At 42.6% G+C, this 19,796-nt stretch overlaps 1 protein-coding gene across 1 annotated transcript in view; it reads right to left on the bottom strand.

The window, feature by feature from the left end:
- The window catches only part of LOC310859200 (tudor domain-containing protein 7A-like), a gene marked incomplete at its 5' end in the record, with an annotated part of 32,639 nt that overhangs the window by 1,708 nt on the left and 11,135 nt on the right, over positions 1–19,796 (bottom strand). Inside the window, 14 exons of the mRNA XM_083765601.1 lie at positions 1,072–1,232; positions 2,153–2,346; positions 3,190–3,347; positions 4,187–4,373; positions 5,130–5,234; positions 5,707–5,841; positions 5,960–6,043; positions 7,005–7,139; positions 11,749–11,948; positions 14,799–14,910; positions 16,562–16,751; positions 16,971–17,167; positions 17,723–17,860; positions 18,142–18,561. Coding sequence (XP_083621727.1) covers positions 1,072–1,232; positions 2,153–2,346; positions 3,190–3,347; positions 4,187–4,373; positions 5,130–5,234; positions 5,707–5,841; positions 5,960–6,043; positions 7,005–7,139; positions 11,749–11,948; positions 14,799–14,910; positions 16,562–16,751; positions 16,971–17,167; positions 17,723–17,860; positions 18,142–18,561 — 2,416 coding nt within the window. The remainder of the gene's footprint in view (positions 1–1,071; positions 1,233–2,152; positions 2,347–3,189; positions 3,348–4,186; positions 4,374–5,129; positions 5,235–5,706; positions 5,842–5,959; positions 6,044–7,004; positions 7,140–11,748; positions 11,949–14,798; positions 14,911–16,561; positions 16,752–16,970; positions 17,168–17,722; positions 17,861–18,141; positions 18,562–19,796) is intronic.

The raw sequence follows: 19,796 nt of genomic DNA, 5'->3' as shown, positions 1-19,796 counted from the left end.
CGATTCATCGTAATCAAATGGATTATTCAATTAGTTGCCAACTCATTTAGTAATTGGCAACTAATCGCTGGAGTTTTTCTGCAATTAATCGTGCGTGTTTTCCCACTTTGTTTTTCCAGTGTTAAATGTAACTACCGTAAGCTAAAGAGGAGTCAACCATCGGTCTTCCCTTACAATCTGCTGATGGTTGCACATGCACAGTAGCGACTGCAAAGCATGATACATTAACAATGGAGAATCACATGGTATCCAAAAACATCTGATTTATTTCAATGTTATTTGTCTTTTATTTGAATAGCAGCCTAATCAGCAGCTGAGCAAAATGTAATAATGTACTTTGAATGAATTATTCATCTTTAATGTATTTTTTTTAGTTAGAACATGTCTAAAATAACCTAATATGTAATGTATAAGGCGATTAATAGATTATGAAAAGAATCATTAGTTGCAGCCCAGCTGCCCCATCTGATAGTAATCACGAAATGAAACAAGGAAACGAGAAGACACATTTTAACCCATTCTAACCGGGCACCCATTTTGGTGTCAGCATCATGTCGTGCTTTAGCTATTTAAAAATAGCAGATCTACAAGCTCATATCGCGCCACCGAGTGGCGCGATACGAGCTTGTAGGTCTGCTATTTTTTGAAAAATCGAAGAACGACTGACATTTTTAGAATCTGATCTCAGGTCAGAATGGGTTCATCAGACCAGTGTGTGTCCGGCGGAAACCTCGTATGAATCTGATCTCAGGTCAGAATGGGTTCATCAGACCAGTGTGTGTCCGGCGGAAACCTCGTATGAATCTGATCTCAGGTCAGAATGGGTTAACTCAAGACTAAAATTGAAGCTAATAAATGCTTCCCTTTCCTGATTGAATGAAATTTACAAACTACCTGAAAATGTCTCTAAGTAAACGCGACCATGTCTTTCCGGCACCCCAGAGCTATTTTGAAGGAATCCTGGGAATGGTTGTGTCAATATGACCACCGTCTGACTCCGTACATGTATGTCTACGGTACTTATACATGTAGTTATTTAAACTATTTTACATTGCTTTGCACTCAACTGACCTGCCAGCTGTGCGGTGATGGCCTGGAAAGGAAGCTGTCTGAACTCCTCTATGAGAGTCTGGAGTTGAGTAGAGCTGACCAGTTCGTGTTTGCCGTAGTCCAACTCGTAGATGGACACCAGTCCGTTGGTCAGAACCCCCTTCACCATCACACGGTGCCAGCTAGACAGACAGACAGACAGGTCAGGTTTATTGGAGGAACACGTCACGTTATGAAACAACAAGCACGACTATTCTATGACGGATTTGCAGGATCTAATGGAACGTAACATTGAATTCACTGTGTTGCAAGAACATATGATTCTCAAACCTTTTCATTTCAAAGAGCCCCAGTTACTATGCATCAGGCTACAGATGGCCATAACTCTGATACTAATAATTTAGCTGGTGACCCCCATGGAACCCTGGGGGTCTCTGCCTGGGCCACACTTTGAGAATCACTGTGCTAGAGGTGATATTGGGTTGGGTAGTGTTCAGTGAGGGAAACAAAGAAAACGATGCTTTAACCACGTCAGACCGTACAACGTGTACAGACGTCATAACTAATCCAACCGATGGATCCAGTGGACGTGTACACAACGACCTAGCGCTTTTTCATTGATGTCAAAAATATATATATATATATATTCAGATTATTTTCTTGCGTTGGCCTCTCCTTCTGCACCATACTCTGTTCACGCAGCGTTGGCCTCTCCTTCTGCACCATACTCTGTTCACGCGTGCACGCTGCCGTTCACTTCCTTGTTTAGAGCTCCTAAAGGCTCGTCTCTACTAATCTAGGGAGCTCTCCGTGGTTTTGACCAGATGGGTATACTTCCGTCTTCATTTCTGACTTCAACATGCCTCTGGTTTAAAAATATCAACACTTCTAGAGACTCTCGTAATGATCGCAAGGTAAGCAAGCAACATTATGCCTCCCGGTGTGAAGTGTCCTTGAGCAAGACTGAACCGTTAATTTCTGTTAACTTGTTGTGCAACTACACAATAAATAATATATATATAGCGGTAATAGCGCTGGACTATTTCAGTTTGTTGACCCTAGATGCAACATTGAGAAGAAAAAAAAAAAAACTGCCACTTACGTCTTGTCCACTTTCCCGGCATAGACGTGTCCTTTGTGGATCAGCGTGTCTGTGGAGGTGTCCTCAGTGCGGTTGTAGTAGAGAGCCATCTCTCCCATCAGCACAGACAGCTTGTACAGCTCCCCCCACGGCTGCACCACGAAGTAGCCCGGGTGAAGAGCCACAGACACGTACACGTCCAGGTTCTGACCCGCCTACAACAGCAATGCATGGATGGATATAACAACGAGGAAGCATCAAAATAATATTTATATGGCGGGGCATTTTCACTTAACCCATTCTGACCGGGCACCCATTTTGGTGTCGGCATCATGTTATGCTTTAGCTATTGAAAAATAGCAGGTCTACAAGCTCGTATCGCGCCACCGAGTGGCGCGATACGAGCTTGTAGGTCTGCTATTTTTGAAAAATCGAAGAATGACTGACATTTTTAGAATCTGACCTCAGGTCAGAATGGGTTAATCAGACCAGTGTGTGTCCAGCGGAAACCTCGTATGAATCTGATCTCAGGTCAGAATGGGTTAAGCCACAGTACTGTACTTCTACCCAACACATCATGTGGAAAATGACATAACAGCAGTGCATAGCCTTTGCAGAGGTGTTGTGCTGTATTCAATGCACCATTCATTTTCAATGGAAACCAGCGACGGCAGACGTTTGGAGCTGCTACAAAATCTACAATCCAAATTTGAGCTGGCTTCAACTGCAGCTACAAAATGACCAAGTGTTGTTTAACCATCTTCTCTCTGCACACAATTCCTGTTTGTAATTAATGGGGAAACAAATGTACATGATCCAGTTCCTTGATATTGTTGCGGCTCGTCAGTCAGGACACATGCATAAATCTTTGGTAGCCATTATGTGGTGGTGCTTTTTATATTGTTACTGCGGGCAGAAACCTCTTATCTTCATATTCAAATGTTTTGGAGTTTTATTTTGTAAATGAATGCCCTACTTGATCATGCATCACACAAAAGCATCAAAAGCAGTATTTATTTTTACTTGAATCGTGAAAAGTAACAGTTTTGGACACCCACCCGGGGAGCCTCCAGTGGAGGGGGCAGGGACAGTGGCTCCTCTACAGCAGTGGGGGTCTTGGCAGGGCTGACCACTTCAAGCTGGTCCCGATGGGATGAGCTGATGGGTCTCAGGGCTGGTCTGCTCAACCTCTCCACTACAGTCGAGTCATCATCACCTATAAGGAGTATGAACAGCCTGGGAGTCATCCTTGCACACGTCTTTAATTCTGGCCCAGTTATTATAATAAGCTACCATGTGTTGTCCAGAGGTGAATAAACTGTTCAACGTGAATGACAAGACATCAAAATTATACTATAGGAAAGTCAATTGTATGCATTACTAAATGTGACAAAACTTCCCTGTTATGTAGTAGCTTGAAATTAATCATTTGAAGTATCAGAAAAGACACATTTGGGTTACGCTCTAGTGGGCCAGAAGCCATCCTGCACGTAACCGATTGTCATTCAAACAACAATGAATTGGGCCTTGGCTACTGGTAAACCTGGTAAAGTGTAAAGCATATACGGTAAATAAATCTGGGTTAAAATCGGACCAGAGGCTCCCTTTGCTGCATATCATCCCCACTATATCTCCCGCTTTCTATCACAGTAAAGCAGAAATACAAAGAAATAATCTCTAAAAAAAAAAAACTCTGAATTAGTCGTTTCAATGATTTGGTTTCAGACCATTTGAAAAAGAGTACTTTTAGTATAGCAAATAATTAACTTAAAACTGAAACCTAAAACAATCAAACTTTACGCACTGAAAAACGTCCAACGTATTATGAAATGTAAAGAGGGATCAGCGATGAACAGGCTGGTGGGCTGAGATGGAACACACACAGGCTCTGGATCTAAGCTCTACCAAAGACTGACCCCCACTGCTTTCAGAGGAAGACTGGTGCATCTTAACCACTTGAATGGGGGGGTATTTTTGGCAAAGACACCAGAAAGAAGCGGTCCAAGTGAGTTTCACCAAGACCCGTGTTTTAAGTAGTTAAGCACTTAGCCGTACTAGAGTCCAGACGCTGGTTGGGGCTGCCGACTTCCACAATGTTGTTGTTCTGCTCCGTGAGTCGTAGCCACAGTTCTGACTGGGCCAGCTGATGGTTGAAGCTCTTGTCCCGCTGACCTCCAGAAGAGTTGGGGAAAAGGTAGATGTGGACCAGCCTGTCCTCTTTCACCTGGTCTAACTGCACAATCTGAGAACAATGGGGAGGTTCAATTTGTGATGATTTTGTTAATGGGTAAAGTTGATCAGAGTTGCACTCTAGGCCCAGGCCGTAGCTTAACGGTCTGGGCACCGGACTGGTAATCCAGTCGCAGTGTGCCGCGGGTTCGACTCCCGGACCCGACACGGCCTTTACTGCATGTCATCCCCCCATCTCTCTCCCGTTTCCTGTCAGCCTACTATCTGTCCCTTCAAAAATCAATAAAAGGCGTAAGCCGCAAAAAAAATATCTTAAAAAAAAAAAAAAGAGTTGCACTCTTTCCTGTAATACCAAATCTCTTCATGGGAAAAACTACAAGTTCCCCACAGAATGGGGGGGGGGGGGACGGGACGGGACACACGACGACGACGACTTGATAGGGTTTAAGTGTTTAAAAACCAACCCGACTGACCGTAGATATGTCATTCTTCATTTAAGCATCAACATCTATATTCAAACATTGCATTTGTGGATACATTTTGGGATTATGTAAACTACAGATGATTACTACACCGTGAATGGGCTTGCGCCTGGGAACAGGATTCACGGTTCAATCCCTGCCAAAGGCCGCCTGTCAAAATGCCCTTGAGCAAGTCACTGATGAGCCCATAACTGATAAATAGGATGATGCCTTGCGTGATGCTTCCATTATAAATCTTTGTTAAAGGGCTACAATGTGCATGCATGATACGGTTTGTGGTGTGTGTGTGTGTGTGTGTGTGTGTGTGTGTGTGTGTGTGTGTGTACCTTCATGCTACAGTTGGTGGTGTATAGTATAGCTTCTCTCAGCCAAAGAACGGTCTCAGGATTCCCTACTGGGCCAGTCAAGTCAGCCAGACAGCATTTAATAGCCTGGGGGAGGGGAGAGAGAGAGCATAATGTGGCTTAATATACCGTAGTTTCACAATCTTACATCAAGTTTACAATTTTCTAAATATTAAGCTCTGCTGCGTGTGCATAAGGATGCCGCTGAGGTCTGTTGGACGAAACGACTTTGCAATGGTGATTTTTATTTATTTAAACTCTCCAGTGATATTTTAAAATATCACATTTTGCCACACATTTATAACAAGAATTGGATTCATTTCACAACAATTTGTTTCATGAAACAAAGGTTTTGAAAATAAATAAATGTTCAATGTTTATCGGGTACAACATCCCATGTGTGTCCTAGCTCTCAGCCAAAACACTGACAGGCAGACGTATGGATGGACCGGACCACTCCTCACAGCTAAAACTCTGTGATGAAGTCACCCGAGCACCTTCTGGCTGGAAGACATCTTCACCTGTATTAAAGCGCACGTCGTACACGCATGCAACTGACCTGTGGTGGTATGACGGTGAGATCATTGAGGAAGGGTGTGGGGATTTCTCTGAGCTCAGTCACCGACACAGAGGCTGGTATACCCAGATCAATGAACACGATGTCCATCACTCTGTTGCCATGGATGTTGGTGATCTAACACACACACACACACACACAAACAGTCTGATTGAGTACCGAGGGAGTTTTCCTCTGCAGGTTCTTTTATTATAATTCTTCCACGATGTGTGGAGGAGATACTAGATGTTCTTACCTCTGCTCTGGACCACTTGTCTTTGTAGCGGGACAGGCAGAGCTTGCCATAGTAAGACCTGGAAACCAGAGACTCTGACGTCACCTGAAAACAAACACCCAGCATATATCAGGACTCTGATGTTAACCTGAAAACAGAAATCGTCCATTGGCGATTTTGGGCCAGATGATGGGTGATAGGAAAATATTGGTCACCCAACCTTAAATCAAACAATTGTCAAAACCCACGTCAAAACTGTTGTGGGAAGAAGGCAAGATTGTTTTAACCTGACGCTGCCAGATGAGGGCGGTATTGGGTAACCATGTTCCCCAACACAGCAATCATCTGGGATCTCTCAGGGAGTTGAGCTGACACAAATCCGTTCCGTACCGAACCAATCAGCGTGAGCTAAGGGCGGGATATGTGCGAAACCAGACGTGAAGCTATATAGACACGTCAATATGATTGGTTGTGTTTGCACGCCCACACGGTGATAGACAGACGGTCCCATCCAATCATCTACCAAGTATCTTGAAAAAAAGGAACAGCCCCGTCATCGAATTTGCTTCCGCGATCCCAGATCCCAATAAGCTGTGAAACAAATTTGTGTAGCAAGCTTCTTGGATCTGGCAGCGTCAGGTTAAGTTTGTTTAGGACCGTCACAAAACGATATTAAAATATACTATATATATCTGATTGACTTTATACCACTTAAATGGTATAAAAATCGGGTAAATTGCAGATCACTGATCAAGTTATTTTGAGTGAATACCTATCTGTTGCTGATCGATCGGAGCACCTCTAAAATGAACCATTTATTAATTAACTACACCAGTTCAAATATAATAATTTTACGCTCAAGAGTAAAAGATCTATAAGGGGTTCATTTGGACCTCTGGTGGTCCCCGGACCACTGGTTGAAAACCACTGATCTAAACATTTAGGGGGGGGGAAAAAAGTAAATAAAATCAATTCCAGTGATACATTTACGGCGTTGGTTCACACATTAAAAAAATTAAAAACTACCAGCCACTACTATCCCGTCACTTGTGATGTCATTGCGTACCTGGGAGAGGAAGAAGGCCTGTATTTTATCCAGGAGTTCATGGAGCTTCACGGTGCCTCTGCTGGGCAGCTGGCAGTGCAACGTCCCATCTGAACACACATTGGTCACACTAACGTCCTGGTATGTACTGTTCACCTGGGACACAATAGAACAGAAATACTGTACTGTTCACCTGGGATACAATAGAATAGAAATACTGTACTGTTCACCTGGGATACAATAGAATAGAAATACTGTACTGTTCACCTGGGATACAACAGAATAGAAATACTGTACTGTTCACCTGGGATACAACAGAACAGAAATACTGTACTGTTCACCTGGGATACAATAGAATAGAAATACTGTACTGTTCACCTGGGATACAATAGAATAGAAATACTGTACTGTTCACCTGGGATACAACAGAATAGAAATACTGTACTGTTCACCTGGGATACAACAGAACAGAAATACTGTACTGTTCACCTGGGATACAACAGAATAGAAATACTGTACTGTTCACCTGGGATACAACAGAACAGAAATACTGTACTGTTCACCTGGGATACAATAGAATAGAAATACTGTACTGTTCACCTGGGATACAACAGAATAGAAATACTGTACTGTTCACCTGGGATACAACAGAACAGAAATACTGTACTGTTCACCTGGGATACAATAGAACAGAAATACTGTACTGTTCACCTGGGATACAATAGAATAGAAATACTGTACTGTTCACCTGGGACACAATAGAATAGAAATACTGTACTGTTCACCTGGGATACAACAGAACAGAAATACTGTACTGTTCACCTGGGATACAATAGAATAGAAATACTGTACTGTTCACCTGGGACACAATAGAATAGAAATACTGTACTGTTCACCTGGGATACAACAGAACAGAAATACTGTACTGTTCACCTGGGACACAATAGAATAGAAATACTGTACTGTTCACCTGGGACACAATAGAATAGAAATACTGTACTGTTCACCTGGGATACAATAGAATAGAAATACTGTACTGTTCACCTGGGATACAATAGAATAGAAATACTGTACTGTTCACCTGGGATACAATAGAACAGAAATACTGTACTGTTCACCTGGGATACAATAGAATAGAAATACTGTACTGTTCACCTGGGATACAATAGAACAGAAATACTGTACTGTTCACCTGGGATACAATAGAATAGAAATACTGTACTGTTCACCTGGGATACAATAGAATAGAAATACTGTACTGTTCACCTGGGATACAATAGAATAGAAATACTGTACTGTTCACCTGGGACACAATAGAATAGAAATACTGTACTGTTCACCTGGGACACAATAGAATAGAAATACTGTACTGTTCACCTGGGATACAATAGAATAGAAATACTGTACTGTTCACCTGGGATACAACAGAATAGAAATACTGTACTGTTCACCTGGGATACAATAGAATAGAAATACTGTACTGTTCACCTGGGATACAACAGAATAGAAATACTGTACTGTTCACCTGGGATACAACAGAATAGAAATACTGTACTGTTCACCTGGGATACAACAGAATAGAAATACTGTACTGTTCACCTGGGACACAATAGAATAGAAATACTGTACTGTTCACCTGGGATACAATAGAATAGAAATACTGTACTGTTCACCTGGGATACAATAGAATAGAAATACTTTAACTGGTATGTACTGTTCACCTGGGATACAATAGAATAGAAATACTTTAACTGGTATGTACTGTTCACCTGGGACACAATAGAATAGAAATACTTTAACTGGTATGTACTGTTCACCTGGGATACAATAGAATAGAAATACTTTAACTGGTATGTACTGTTCACCTGGGACACAATAGAATAGAAATACTTTAACTGGTATGTACTGTTCACCTGGGACACAATAGAATAGAAATACTGTAACGTCCTGGTATGTACTGTTCACCTGGGATACAATAGAATAGAAATACTGTAACCAACAGCAGAGAATAATTCTCTAAACCACACTTTCAGAATATCACACTACTTGGGTAGCCTGCCTTCCCCATTTTGGGCAATTCATTATAGTGGTTCTCAAACGTTGTGATTTCAGAGGACCCCATGACTCTGAGAGTGTACAAATGGCAGGTCCATTTGTACACACTCAAGAGTTACAGAACTGGCCCAGGCCGTAGCGTAACGGTCTGGGCACCGGACTGGTAATCCAGTCGCAGTGTGCCGCGGGTTCGACTCCCGGACCCGACACGGCCTTTACTGCATGTCATCCCCCCCATCTCTCTCCCGTTTCCTGTCAGCCTACTGTCTGTCCCTTCAAAAATCAATAAAAGGCATAAGCCGCAAAAAAATATCTTAAAAAAAAAAAAAAAAAAAGAGTTACAGAACTGTAAAGACCCCACAGCATACTTTAGTTTTAGGTGATAACATACTCACCGCGTTGGTGGGGAAAACTCACTCACACCAACACATTACTAACCAACATCACTTAAAAGGTAATAAGGTGCAGGGGTAGATGGTTTGTAAGGCTAGACGAGGCTAAATGCACATTTATACTCCAGTTTGAGTTTATCACCAATGTGTAGTTTAATGGTTAGAAAACTACAACACTATGTCATTCACCGCGGACCCCGACACATCTCTGTATTTACTGTCAGTCTGTCAGACAAGTCCTTTCACTCTGGGGCTATCACCTCCTTCACTGATTGGTCTAGAAGTTGGGTGGGTGGTCCCTTAAGGTTTTGCAAGCATGCGGGGACACGCATCTGAACCAGAGGGAGGCGGGGTCAATGCTCGACAGGCCTCGACTCATTATGAAGGCGACAGGTGAAGGTGATAATTTATCACCTAAAACTGGAGTATTTATGAGCCTTAAGCCTTCCCAAATTTGATGCTGGGTATTTTTCAAATCTATATAATATATGTGTGCAGCATTATATAGGCTGTAGTGTGTGTGTGTGTGTGTGTTGTCGCTGCCCCCTGGTGACAATCGGGTAATACTACAGCAGCCGGTTGGATGAGGATTGCGATCGACTACTTGGCATGTCTGCAAACCTCCACCTTCCAGTCTCTTTGTAGCAAACAGTAGAGCGTGCCGTTTTTTGGAAAACAGCAAAAAGCTAAATGGATATACAGTATGGTCTTTTTCAAGGCAAAGATGAACTAATTTAGAAGAAGCTGTGAGTCAGCTGTACCAGTGACCTCACAGTTCACACCCCCTGCAACACAGCGAGCCGGGCATGCTGACACGGTGGTATGCGGAGAACTCACCAGTTTTCCTACTCGCCGCGGTTTAGTGCATTTTAGTTTTACTTTACCTTCCTTTAAATTGCATTGAATTGAGATTGAGCGAGAGAGAGAGAGAGGATAGTTGTTTAGAGTTTACACTAGATGAAGTAGAAATGCTAAAGTTCATTGGAATTCAGATACTCAACATTTTATCATTATCTAGCTGACCATTTATGCACAAAATAACTTGCTCACTTTGGAAATGAACCAACATCTGTGGGTTTGACATACTACACTGATGAAGACAGCGTGTTAACATAAGGATGAAGACATTGATGAAGAATTTTTCCTGCGGCGAGTTGGTAAACCAACGAGTTCTCCGGTATCCGACACGGAGATGCTGCCGTCTCTGGGTGCAGTACGTTGTTCAGACTAGTCATTGGTCCCACAAATGACAACCCACCTCATCTCCTAACCTAACCATAAGCGCAAGCACGGGGGCAGACGCTAGTCCGACATGCGGACGCACGTCGGACTAATGCCCCGTCTGAATTACATGCGGTCCCCGCCGTCTGTGTGCCGTCTCTGAGGAGCCATGAGCCGGGAGGGGCAGCAACATTGCCGCCACCGGGTAATCTCCACACTGACTTGAGACTCCAAAATATCCCAAAACAATGTCCTGGAAACAGAACACTTCATTTTCCTCAGACTACTTTAAAAAGGTAAGATGCAGTGGCTATAATTGTGTCAAGGATCTTGCTGTCGTGAGCAATGGTGTACGAGATCGGTAGTAAATTGGTCAAATTATGCGAAATAACAAATTTTAGGCCATTTTGTGGGAATAAATAAATGCCGATTTCACGGGAGTAATCACCCACGCAATTTTGACAGCCTCGTCAAACATAAACCCCACTCGCCACCTATGATAAGGTGATCTAAAGTGGAGTATGCATACAGCTCCATTTGGAACCTCCTCAAGGAACCCTGAGGTAGATCTTGTAGATCGGCTATTTTTTTAAAACCAATCAAGTTAAAGTTCTGGAACTTTAACTTGCCAAGTAGGACCCAAAATAAGTTCTGAGAAGCTTACCTGAAACAGAGTCATAATGTACAGAACGGGAGCCACGATTACAAAATGTAGGTTGACTACTATTAATTGTCAAACAAATAATAATTTTTGGCTTTGAACACTGAACATATGACTATACAATTTTAATTTCCGTTTGCCTTGCATCAGTTACTTAAACAATGTACAGTTAAGTACAGTACACACTCTGTGGCATGAGGTGGGTAGTTAATTGTATAGCTCAAAAAAAAAGTTAGGTGCATCCCCGATTAAGACAGAATGAAAATGAACTTTCCAAAATGGAAAACGTCCATTGAACAGAAAAGGTTAACAAAACACAGGTTTACATGTGAACAATAGTGTTGCCTACAGCGATCACACTAATAATTGTGACAGACCCATTATATTTCACGGCACCACTTGCTAAGAAAAGAGAGAAGCGTACTACAGTACTAACCGTCAGAGGGTTATCCATGGTCCTGTCCTGCACGGCCTTGAGGCAGAGCTGGTTGATGTTGACGTCGTCATCTTGTGAAGTGTCGTACAGCACGACCAGGGGATCACAGCGATCCACGAACTCCATCAGGAGGATCTTGTCGACGGCCAACGTCTCCAGGCTGGCTAGGACAGCCTGATGGGAACTGAACGACTCTAGGCCTGGGATGGAGGCAGGGAAGAGAAAAGGATACAAGGAGAGGGTGGAGGGAAGAGGGAAGAGAAGGATACAAGGAGAGGGTGGAGGGAAGAGGGAAGAGGGAAGAGAAGGATACAAGGAGAGGGTGGAGGGAAGAGGGAAGAGAAAAGGATACAAGGAGAGGGTGGAGGGAAGAGGGAAGAGGGAAGAGAAGGATACAAGGAGAGGGTGGAGGGAAGAGGGAAGAGGGAAGAGAAGGATACAAGGAGAGGGTGGTCAGAATTGGGACCAATGTTCCCCCTAACGTGCGCCCGTGCGTGCACGGCTGCATCACATGTTCGACCGTTTTTTCCCGACACACACACACACACACACACACACACACACACACACACACACACACACACACACACACACACACACACACACACACACACACACACACACACACACACACACACACACACACACACACACACACACACACACACACACACACACACACACACACACACACACACACAATGCAAATGCTAGAATCACTAAAAGAATGTTTTCTACCATGAAAATGCAGCGGCCCGAAACATGCAGAGCCTAGCCTAGCCTACAAAACGAACATAAATGTTCTTTTGCGTCGCATATGGAAAGTGACCATGGATATTGATAGATAACTTCTATCTTTTGTGGGTGAATGATCAGCTCCTTTGACCTTTTTGACCCTTTTAATCTGGTTGCCCTGTGTAGTGACTTCACACTGTCTTTTGGCGTTTAGTTAGTGAGAATTATTGTTGCACTGTCTGTCTAGAACCCTGCATGTAACAGACCTTGGAGGCCAGGCATTCTCTTATCAGCTCGCCGAGACGGCATACCATAGACAAATTATCCTTTATAGCCGGGTGCCCACCTCTGTGCGCTTTCGGTTTAGCGCCGGTATTTTTCCATCCAGTGTTTTTCCATCAAGTGCCCAAAACTACATACATTGAGTAAGATGCTCCTCGGTCTTGCCACGTCTGCTTTGTACCATTCTCCATTTTGTATTGACGAAGTATATATACTGTCTCCCATTTTGGAGGCGGTAGAGAGAACCCACTTACAAACCAGACCCGCACGGGGTCTGGGTCAATTCGATTGTAAATTATTATGCTGTGTATGTGAATTCTTGTTCTGTTCTCTCTGAAGCTATATATAAAAATGACTAAAAGCCTCATTTTGATATGGATGTCTCTCCTTGGGTGGACTCAGGTAACATTTTGACATTTATTGGGTAATCCTCCTGATGTAACAGTGTTTATAATGGCTGTTTACTTAAAGTATCCTGGTAAAAGCTAAAGTTAAGTATATATTGTAATGGGATTACTCCTAAAGTATTCTGAGTGTTCCGGCGCATTTTGGCTCTGCTCCGGAGCGCTCTCAGCTTCTAGCCCTCTGCAATCGAAGCTTATCATTGATCATTCTTAGTCTTCTTTACAAATTATACAGTCCTTTCAAAGCTATCATTATTAAAGATGGATCCTATTTAAATTTATCCATCAGATATAATCCCTGTGTGATGCGCACAGGGATTATATCCATTGTCTTTTTCAGTCTGAGATAACGCACTTACTCCAGGTACGAACAAAAAACTGATCTGAAGCGGCACATTCGTTTAGTGTTGATTTTTAACTATCTACAGAGTCCTTTTTGTATTTTCTGTGGATTAACTATAGTCTACAGTTTAACCCAGTGAATCTCTGCCATTTTAATTTCAAGGGGCCCCAAATTAAATGTATATGAATTAGCCTAGGCCATTTCAGTATGATTTTCATCTCTGGACTGGAACCCGGATCTACATGGCCAAAAGCCAGTGTTCATTTAACTCTGAGTGTAGGCTAGTTAGGCTACAAATGGTAGGCCTAGCAAATGCTCACATCACACCATACAGTATATAGATTACATGCATACATTGTATTAATCATAATGCCTGTCACATCTCTGCTAGGACTAACTTGTTTTAGACATCTGTCAATATCAATCAATAGGTCAATGCATTATTTTGTTGACTCATTTAGGCCTATTGTATTTATGTACACAACATTTATTCCTATACATAGTGTTCACATATAATACTGAATAATAATGGTGCTTTTTTTTTTCCCTGGCAGGAAACGGTTAATTAAAATAATGCAACCGTTACTAATTCTGTAATTAGGTTTGAATAAGCCATAATTGGACATGAGCATAATGTACACATCACACTCATGTTGCTCAGCAGTTGTTCAAGTTGCACTCAGAAGGTTGGAGTGTTTGCTCAGATCAATGATTTGAAGGAACATTGATTGAGACCGGGAGAATCAGATCCAACATTGAGGAACTGGACTCCGTTACATCACATTTGGAGACATTTCCAGAACCCATTTTATCTCACTGTCAAAGCTGGTATGTGGACTTCACTTCTGCTATACAATTACAATACCAGTGCTTCCAAATACCAAATGTTTTAATTTCAAGGACCACCATAACTCTTGAGTGTACAGATGGAACCAAATGGACCAGCTAGTGGCCACTACCGTTAAGTACACTCTCAGAGTTACAGACGTGTAAGGATCCATTCCATAGGAGTCGTTAAAGGGAACCGTTAAGGAATCGGACCGTCGTTACAATCCTAAAGGATTCCATTCCATGGAAATATGCAGAAAAACAAAAAAACACTAATACATTACTCTTGAGACAAAGTAATAATACTTTTTAATATAACATTACCTTCCTGAATCCTGAGTAATATCGCCCAACACTGGTCTTGATACATATCAAGTTCGGGGTCGTTGGCATGAAAATGTTCCTGAACCACTGACTTACATGTACAAAAATACAATCTACGTGATGTGGATCTATACCTGCTAGTCTGACGTTGGTGGCCTGGAATGGCAGTGTCAGGAAGTCCTCATGAAGCTCCAGCAGATTTGACCTTTTGGTCTCCTCTGACCAACCGTAGTCCACGTAGTACACCTGGTGTGCACACAGACACATGTTTGTTTTTTTACAGACACAATTAGTTGTCAACTAACCACCTGAGTAAGCTAATGGGCTCCATTCACACCAGGACCCCAGAGCAGCTGGGAAATGTTGAATCTGCCTTACCGTACTGGCCAAAGCTGAACTGCAGGCGGGCAAAGTACTGTACATGCACGAGCAAAAGAGTAGAGAGTTCTTCCAGGTGCTTCAAACGCCACTGAGCAACTTCCATCGAAAAATGAATAGCTAGGGGCAGGGCAGTCCGTCCCTCTATTTTATATATCTATTCTAAATTCAAGAAAAGCTGTCGCAAAGTGTCGTCTGTCTAAGACCTTCCTTAGAGCAAGACTGCTGCTCGCTTTGGGGCCCATCTCACAACGCATGGACAGCCACAAGGAACCTAGCGCCGCACAGCCCTGTCTTCCAGCCTCAATGTGCACTGCTTGCAACCACCACCCATTTCTTCCACTATTTTAATTTACTTAATTTTTGCCAAAAAAAAACCCAACTCTTACGTAAGACTTCTTCCCGCAGATCACGTGTAACAAGTGAAATGCATGTTCGGAGGGACACGGATTAATGTATGGGTCAGTTTTCTGTGCAACACTCCCGGAATGTGGGTCTGTCACCACAACATGTAATGAGCGGGTCCATTTAGCTACACACCCAAAGTTACATTACTGTGACAGCACCATCCTGTGCCATCAGTCAAATAAAATTATAAATACATATATACAGAGATGCAATGACAGTTTATGACAATCCATCTATCTGAAATAATAATTAATTAATTTTGTGCCCAACAATTCTTCTTCTACATTCTCTAATTGTGTAGACAGACTCTAATTGTGTAAATTAAATAATGCATCACAATAATCTAACTCTTGAGAACGTAACATGAAACCAAATGCACACGGGTCAATTTGGTTTAATTTTACGCTCTCAAGAGTTAAAGATCTATAAGGGTCCATTTGGTCACCAACTCTCCATTATTTAGCTGGGGACCACCTGGTGGTCTACGGACCACTGGTTGAAAACCACCGATATTTATATAACAATAGACAGGTAGACGGCTAGACGCCCCTTTGGCTCTGGGACATCTGTATCTCGGGCGCCATCTTACAGGGAAGGAAGCCACAGAGGCTTCCACGTGGTAGGCCAGAGGCAGGTTTAAGTTAGTTCATTTTAAGGACCTCCACAAATTTGTACACTGTCAGTTACACCCCCATACGGGGCCATTTGGAACCCACTGGCGTAGCGGAGTGTGAGAGCCAACATGCACAATAGCAGCACCCTGACTGTGTTTGACCAGAATGGAACAGAGCCTTCATTAGTATCATCGGTAACACCTGTGAAGGAAGTAGGGAAGGGGCCCCAAGTTCTTTCCAAAATGGCATGTGTGTATAGAGCTATTAACACAAACTACACTACAGCATAATATAGTATGGCGTGCAAAAACAGCACATCTACAAGATCACAATGCAATACTTTGTTAGCTTTTGGCTAAAAGATTTGGTGTGGACAGAAAACTCATATAACTCAGGTTATATGGATAACCATTTATGATGAATATCATTTTGCCCATGTTGACAATACCTAAAATACATAGGTACGCTACACCAGGTTGAACATGGTCAACTCTTACCATGACCTTGTCAAATGGCAAGACTGCCACAATCTGGGCCCTGGCCAGCTCATCCCCATCCTCTCGGACAGCTGCCAGCTGACCCATGGCAGGGCTGGAGAGGGGTTTTTGGGCAGAGCTTTGGCTGTAGAAGGTGCGCATGGTGTCTCCCATGGCCTCTAGGGCCTTGGAGAAGTTGTCACCTACATACCTGAGGTCAATGACACAAAGAAAGAGAAAGTGTATTTAGTGGGCATGTTTTTCAGTCAGATTATTATTGTCTGTGGCCACTTCAAGAGCACTGGAGGCTCTCCCCAAAGCTTAGAACAATGGAGAAAACCATAGCTAGATAGAACATGGAAATATTGATAACCCACCAATTACAAATAAGAAATGGAGTTAAAGAGTCAGTCCAGAACCTGTGTCCTACCTCACAGTGACAGCAGTGCAGTCTTTGGCTTCAGTGACCAGTGCAGAGGCGAACTGCTCCTTTGGCATCTCCAGAGGCGGAGGCACCACAGGGCTCTGAACTCTGAGTCCTGAAGGGATCAGTGGACTGCTGCCAACATGGCTCTTATGGGTTTTTGACATGTCCAAGTCTGCAATAATGGAACTATACAGGATGGCCTGTATGGGGTCAAGAGAAGAGCATTAAATCACCATAGACCAGTGGTCCTCAAAGTGGGGTCCAGGAACCCCCAGGGGTACTTGGGGGGGGGGGGGGGGGGTACCCAGCTAAATGATTGATAGTTTTGAACAAAAAGGATCCTTACAGCTCTATAACTCAGTCATGGGGGTCTGTGGAGTAATACATAAAAAAAACTGTGGAATTAGAAGTGGGAGAACCACTACTATAGACCATTTTAACAGTGTCCTTAATGTGCTAACCCAACTACCTGTATGATTATTAATTGTTTTGAATTATCCAACCAGTATTATACTTATTCTAACCAATCCTTCAACTTTAAGCCCTTTCATGAATGGGAAAGTGCTGCGTCACCACTTGCACTCCATTTCAAAAGTAACCAATCTACAAGTTCGCAACCCAGACTTTTGTAAACATTGTACCTATAATGGCATGTCGAAAATAGGGACGCAAGGGTTAATGTGGCTATATAGTGGTGCAATCGTGAAGTATCTTGTAATGAATAGTGAATCCACATTGACATGCCAACAACCTACCTTGTTCTTGTTATTGGGGAAGGGGTATTCCACAGTGCATATGTCTGGCAACATAGACAGGTTGCTGTGAACCTGTTCTGGGAAGGCAGTCTTGTACGTGTCCAGGTAAAGCTTGGACAAAGCATGGGCCCACAAACCCTGAGTGCAGGTGGAATTTATTGAACTGTTAGTAAATTGTCATAAGGATAGAGGGGAAAAAGTCAGATGACAGAACATCAAATATATCAATGTCTTGTAACTGCAAAGTATTGGGAGGTTTTAATAAGCCTGAAGTTGATCAGTTTACTGATGTAAATAATGTGCCATTTAGAAGTGTTAGGTATTTGATTATTACGTGAACACAATATCAAGATTGCCTGAGTTCAGATAACTTGTGATGGGCAAAGAACAAAGCATCAACAGATGAATGGATTAAGTACCTGTGCATACTTGGACAGTAGCTCCTTCAATTTTACACGCACATCTGGCGATACATGGACAGAGGGGGGAGAGGTGACGGGGGTCAGGGTGATGTCACCGGGAGAAAGTGGGGATACAGTGAAATGAGGGGGGGGACATAAAGAGATGGAGGGGGACGCAACGACAGATGGACGAATGCAAGTGGCAGGAGGTACAGGTTTGACCGGGGAATCGTCCACTGGCTTTGGAGGGAAAAAGAAGGTAGGACTGGCTAGCGGACTCTTGGGGATTATGGTGGGTTTCGGGGTGGGGGGTGGGGTGAGGATCGCAGCCGGGCGGCTCGTCCTTGGCTTGGGTGTAGGGGAGCACGTGGTGTTGGACACAGAAAGAAGGAGAGGCGGGTAGACCAGACAGTCTGCTCTGTTGACGAGATGCTCTATCTGTAAGCAAAAAGGCAGGGGAACATGGAGCAAATAGTGAGGACAATGGTGAATGTGAAAGGCGCATTTAATGTTTAACACTACGCCAACTGTCCGTTTAAACGGCACACGCACACACAAAAAGATGTTGCTTGAAAATGCGATTCAGTTCAATTGGGACCAATAATTCCTCTCCTTTGTGTGCAGATGAACTAACCGATTTATATATTATTCATCTTCCTGGTGTCAGTTTTGTCAGAACCGCCTCACCTGGTTAGCAATACACTTTAGTTTAAAAGCGACAGATTGTGCCTTGCAACATGTTTTTAGAATAATAAAAAGGAACAGGTTTGAATCAGTGTTGTTTTTGGCAGGCATTTTTTAGATTTAGTCAGTCTTAGTCTTTTGGAAAAATGCTTAATTAGTCTTAGTCAGTCTTAGTCATTTGGAAAAATGCTTAATTAGTCTTAGTCAGTCTTAGTCATTTCTATCCTTGATAGTTTTAGTCGACGGAAACTCCTAAGGGTTTTAGTCAGTTTTAGTCATTTTAGTAAAAGGTTTTAGTCCAGTTTGTCAAAAAAATTAAAATGTCTTTAAATAAAATGTCAATAGCGTACAGGTATTAAATAGAGCTGGGACTCGATTAAAGAAATTAATCTAATTAATCAGAGGCTTTGTAGTTAATTAATCTCGATTAATCGCATTTTAATCGCATATCATTATTTGACCCAAGAACTGTGAGAGAGCCATTTTTTAATGGATTTTGGTATACTAGTGAATAAATGAATAGTGAATACATAAGTTTAAGCAATAAAACATTGTTTTTGTAGTAATATCTCAAAATTCATAATTTATATAGAGCTTTTCTGAGTACCCAAAAATGCTTTACAAGGGGGACATGATAAATCAAAAACAACTTTATTAAAGGAAAAACACTAAGTAAATAAAAATAAATAGCTGGTGAAAGCAATATTGAAGGTTTGGATGGTGGGGGCATGTCTCTGAAAGTTTTGGGGAATGCATTCCACAGGGTTTGGGGCGGGCTTCAATTGGTGCAGCAAATATGTGACATGACCATAAGAAAACACCTCTGTGTTTCTTCCGTGGACATACAGTAACAGCCATAGCAGATTTTACATTTTATTTGGCCATAACCGTTTAGTTAGAAACCATGTCATCTGGCCAGGTACTTGAACTGCTACTGGGAGTTGGAATAACATTAGCTCTGATCCATAGTGTTAGAAGGAGGAAAGTAG

The sequence above is a fragment of the Protomyctophum parallelum genome (genome assembly GCF_964188405.1).
Source record: "Protomyctophum parallelum genome assembly, chromosome: 5".
NCBI classification, from domain to species: Eukaryota; Metazoa; Chordata; class Actinopteri; order Myctophiformes; family Myctophidae; genus Protomyctophum; species Protomyctophum parallelum.
Note: the sequence above shows the minus strand (reverse complement) of the source record. Positions and strands in the feature narration are given on the sequence as shown.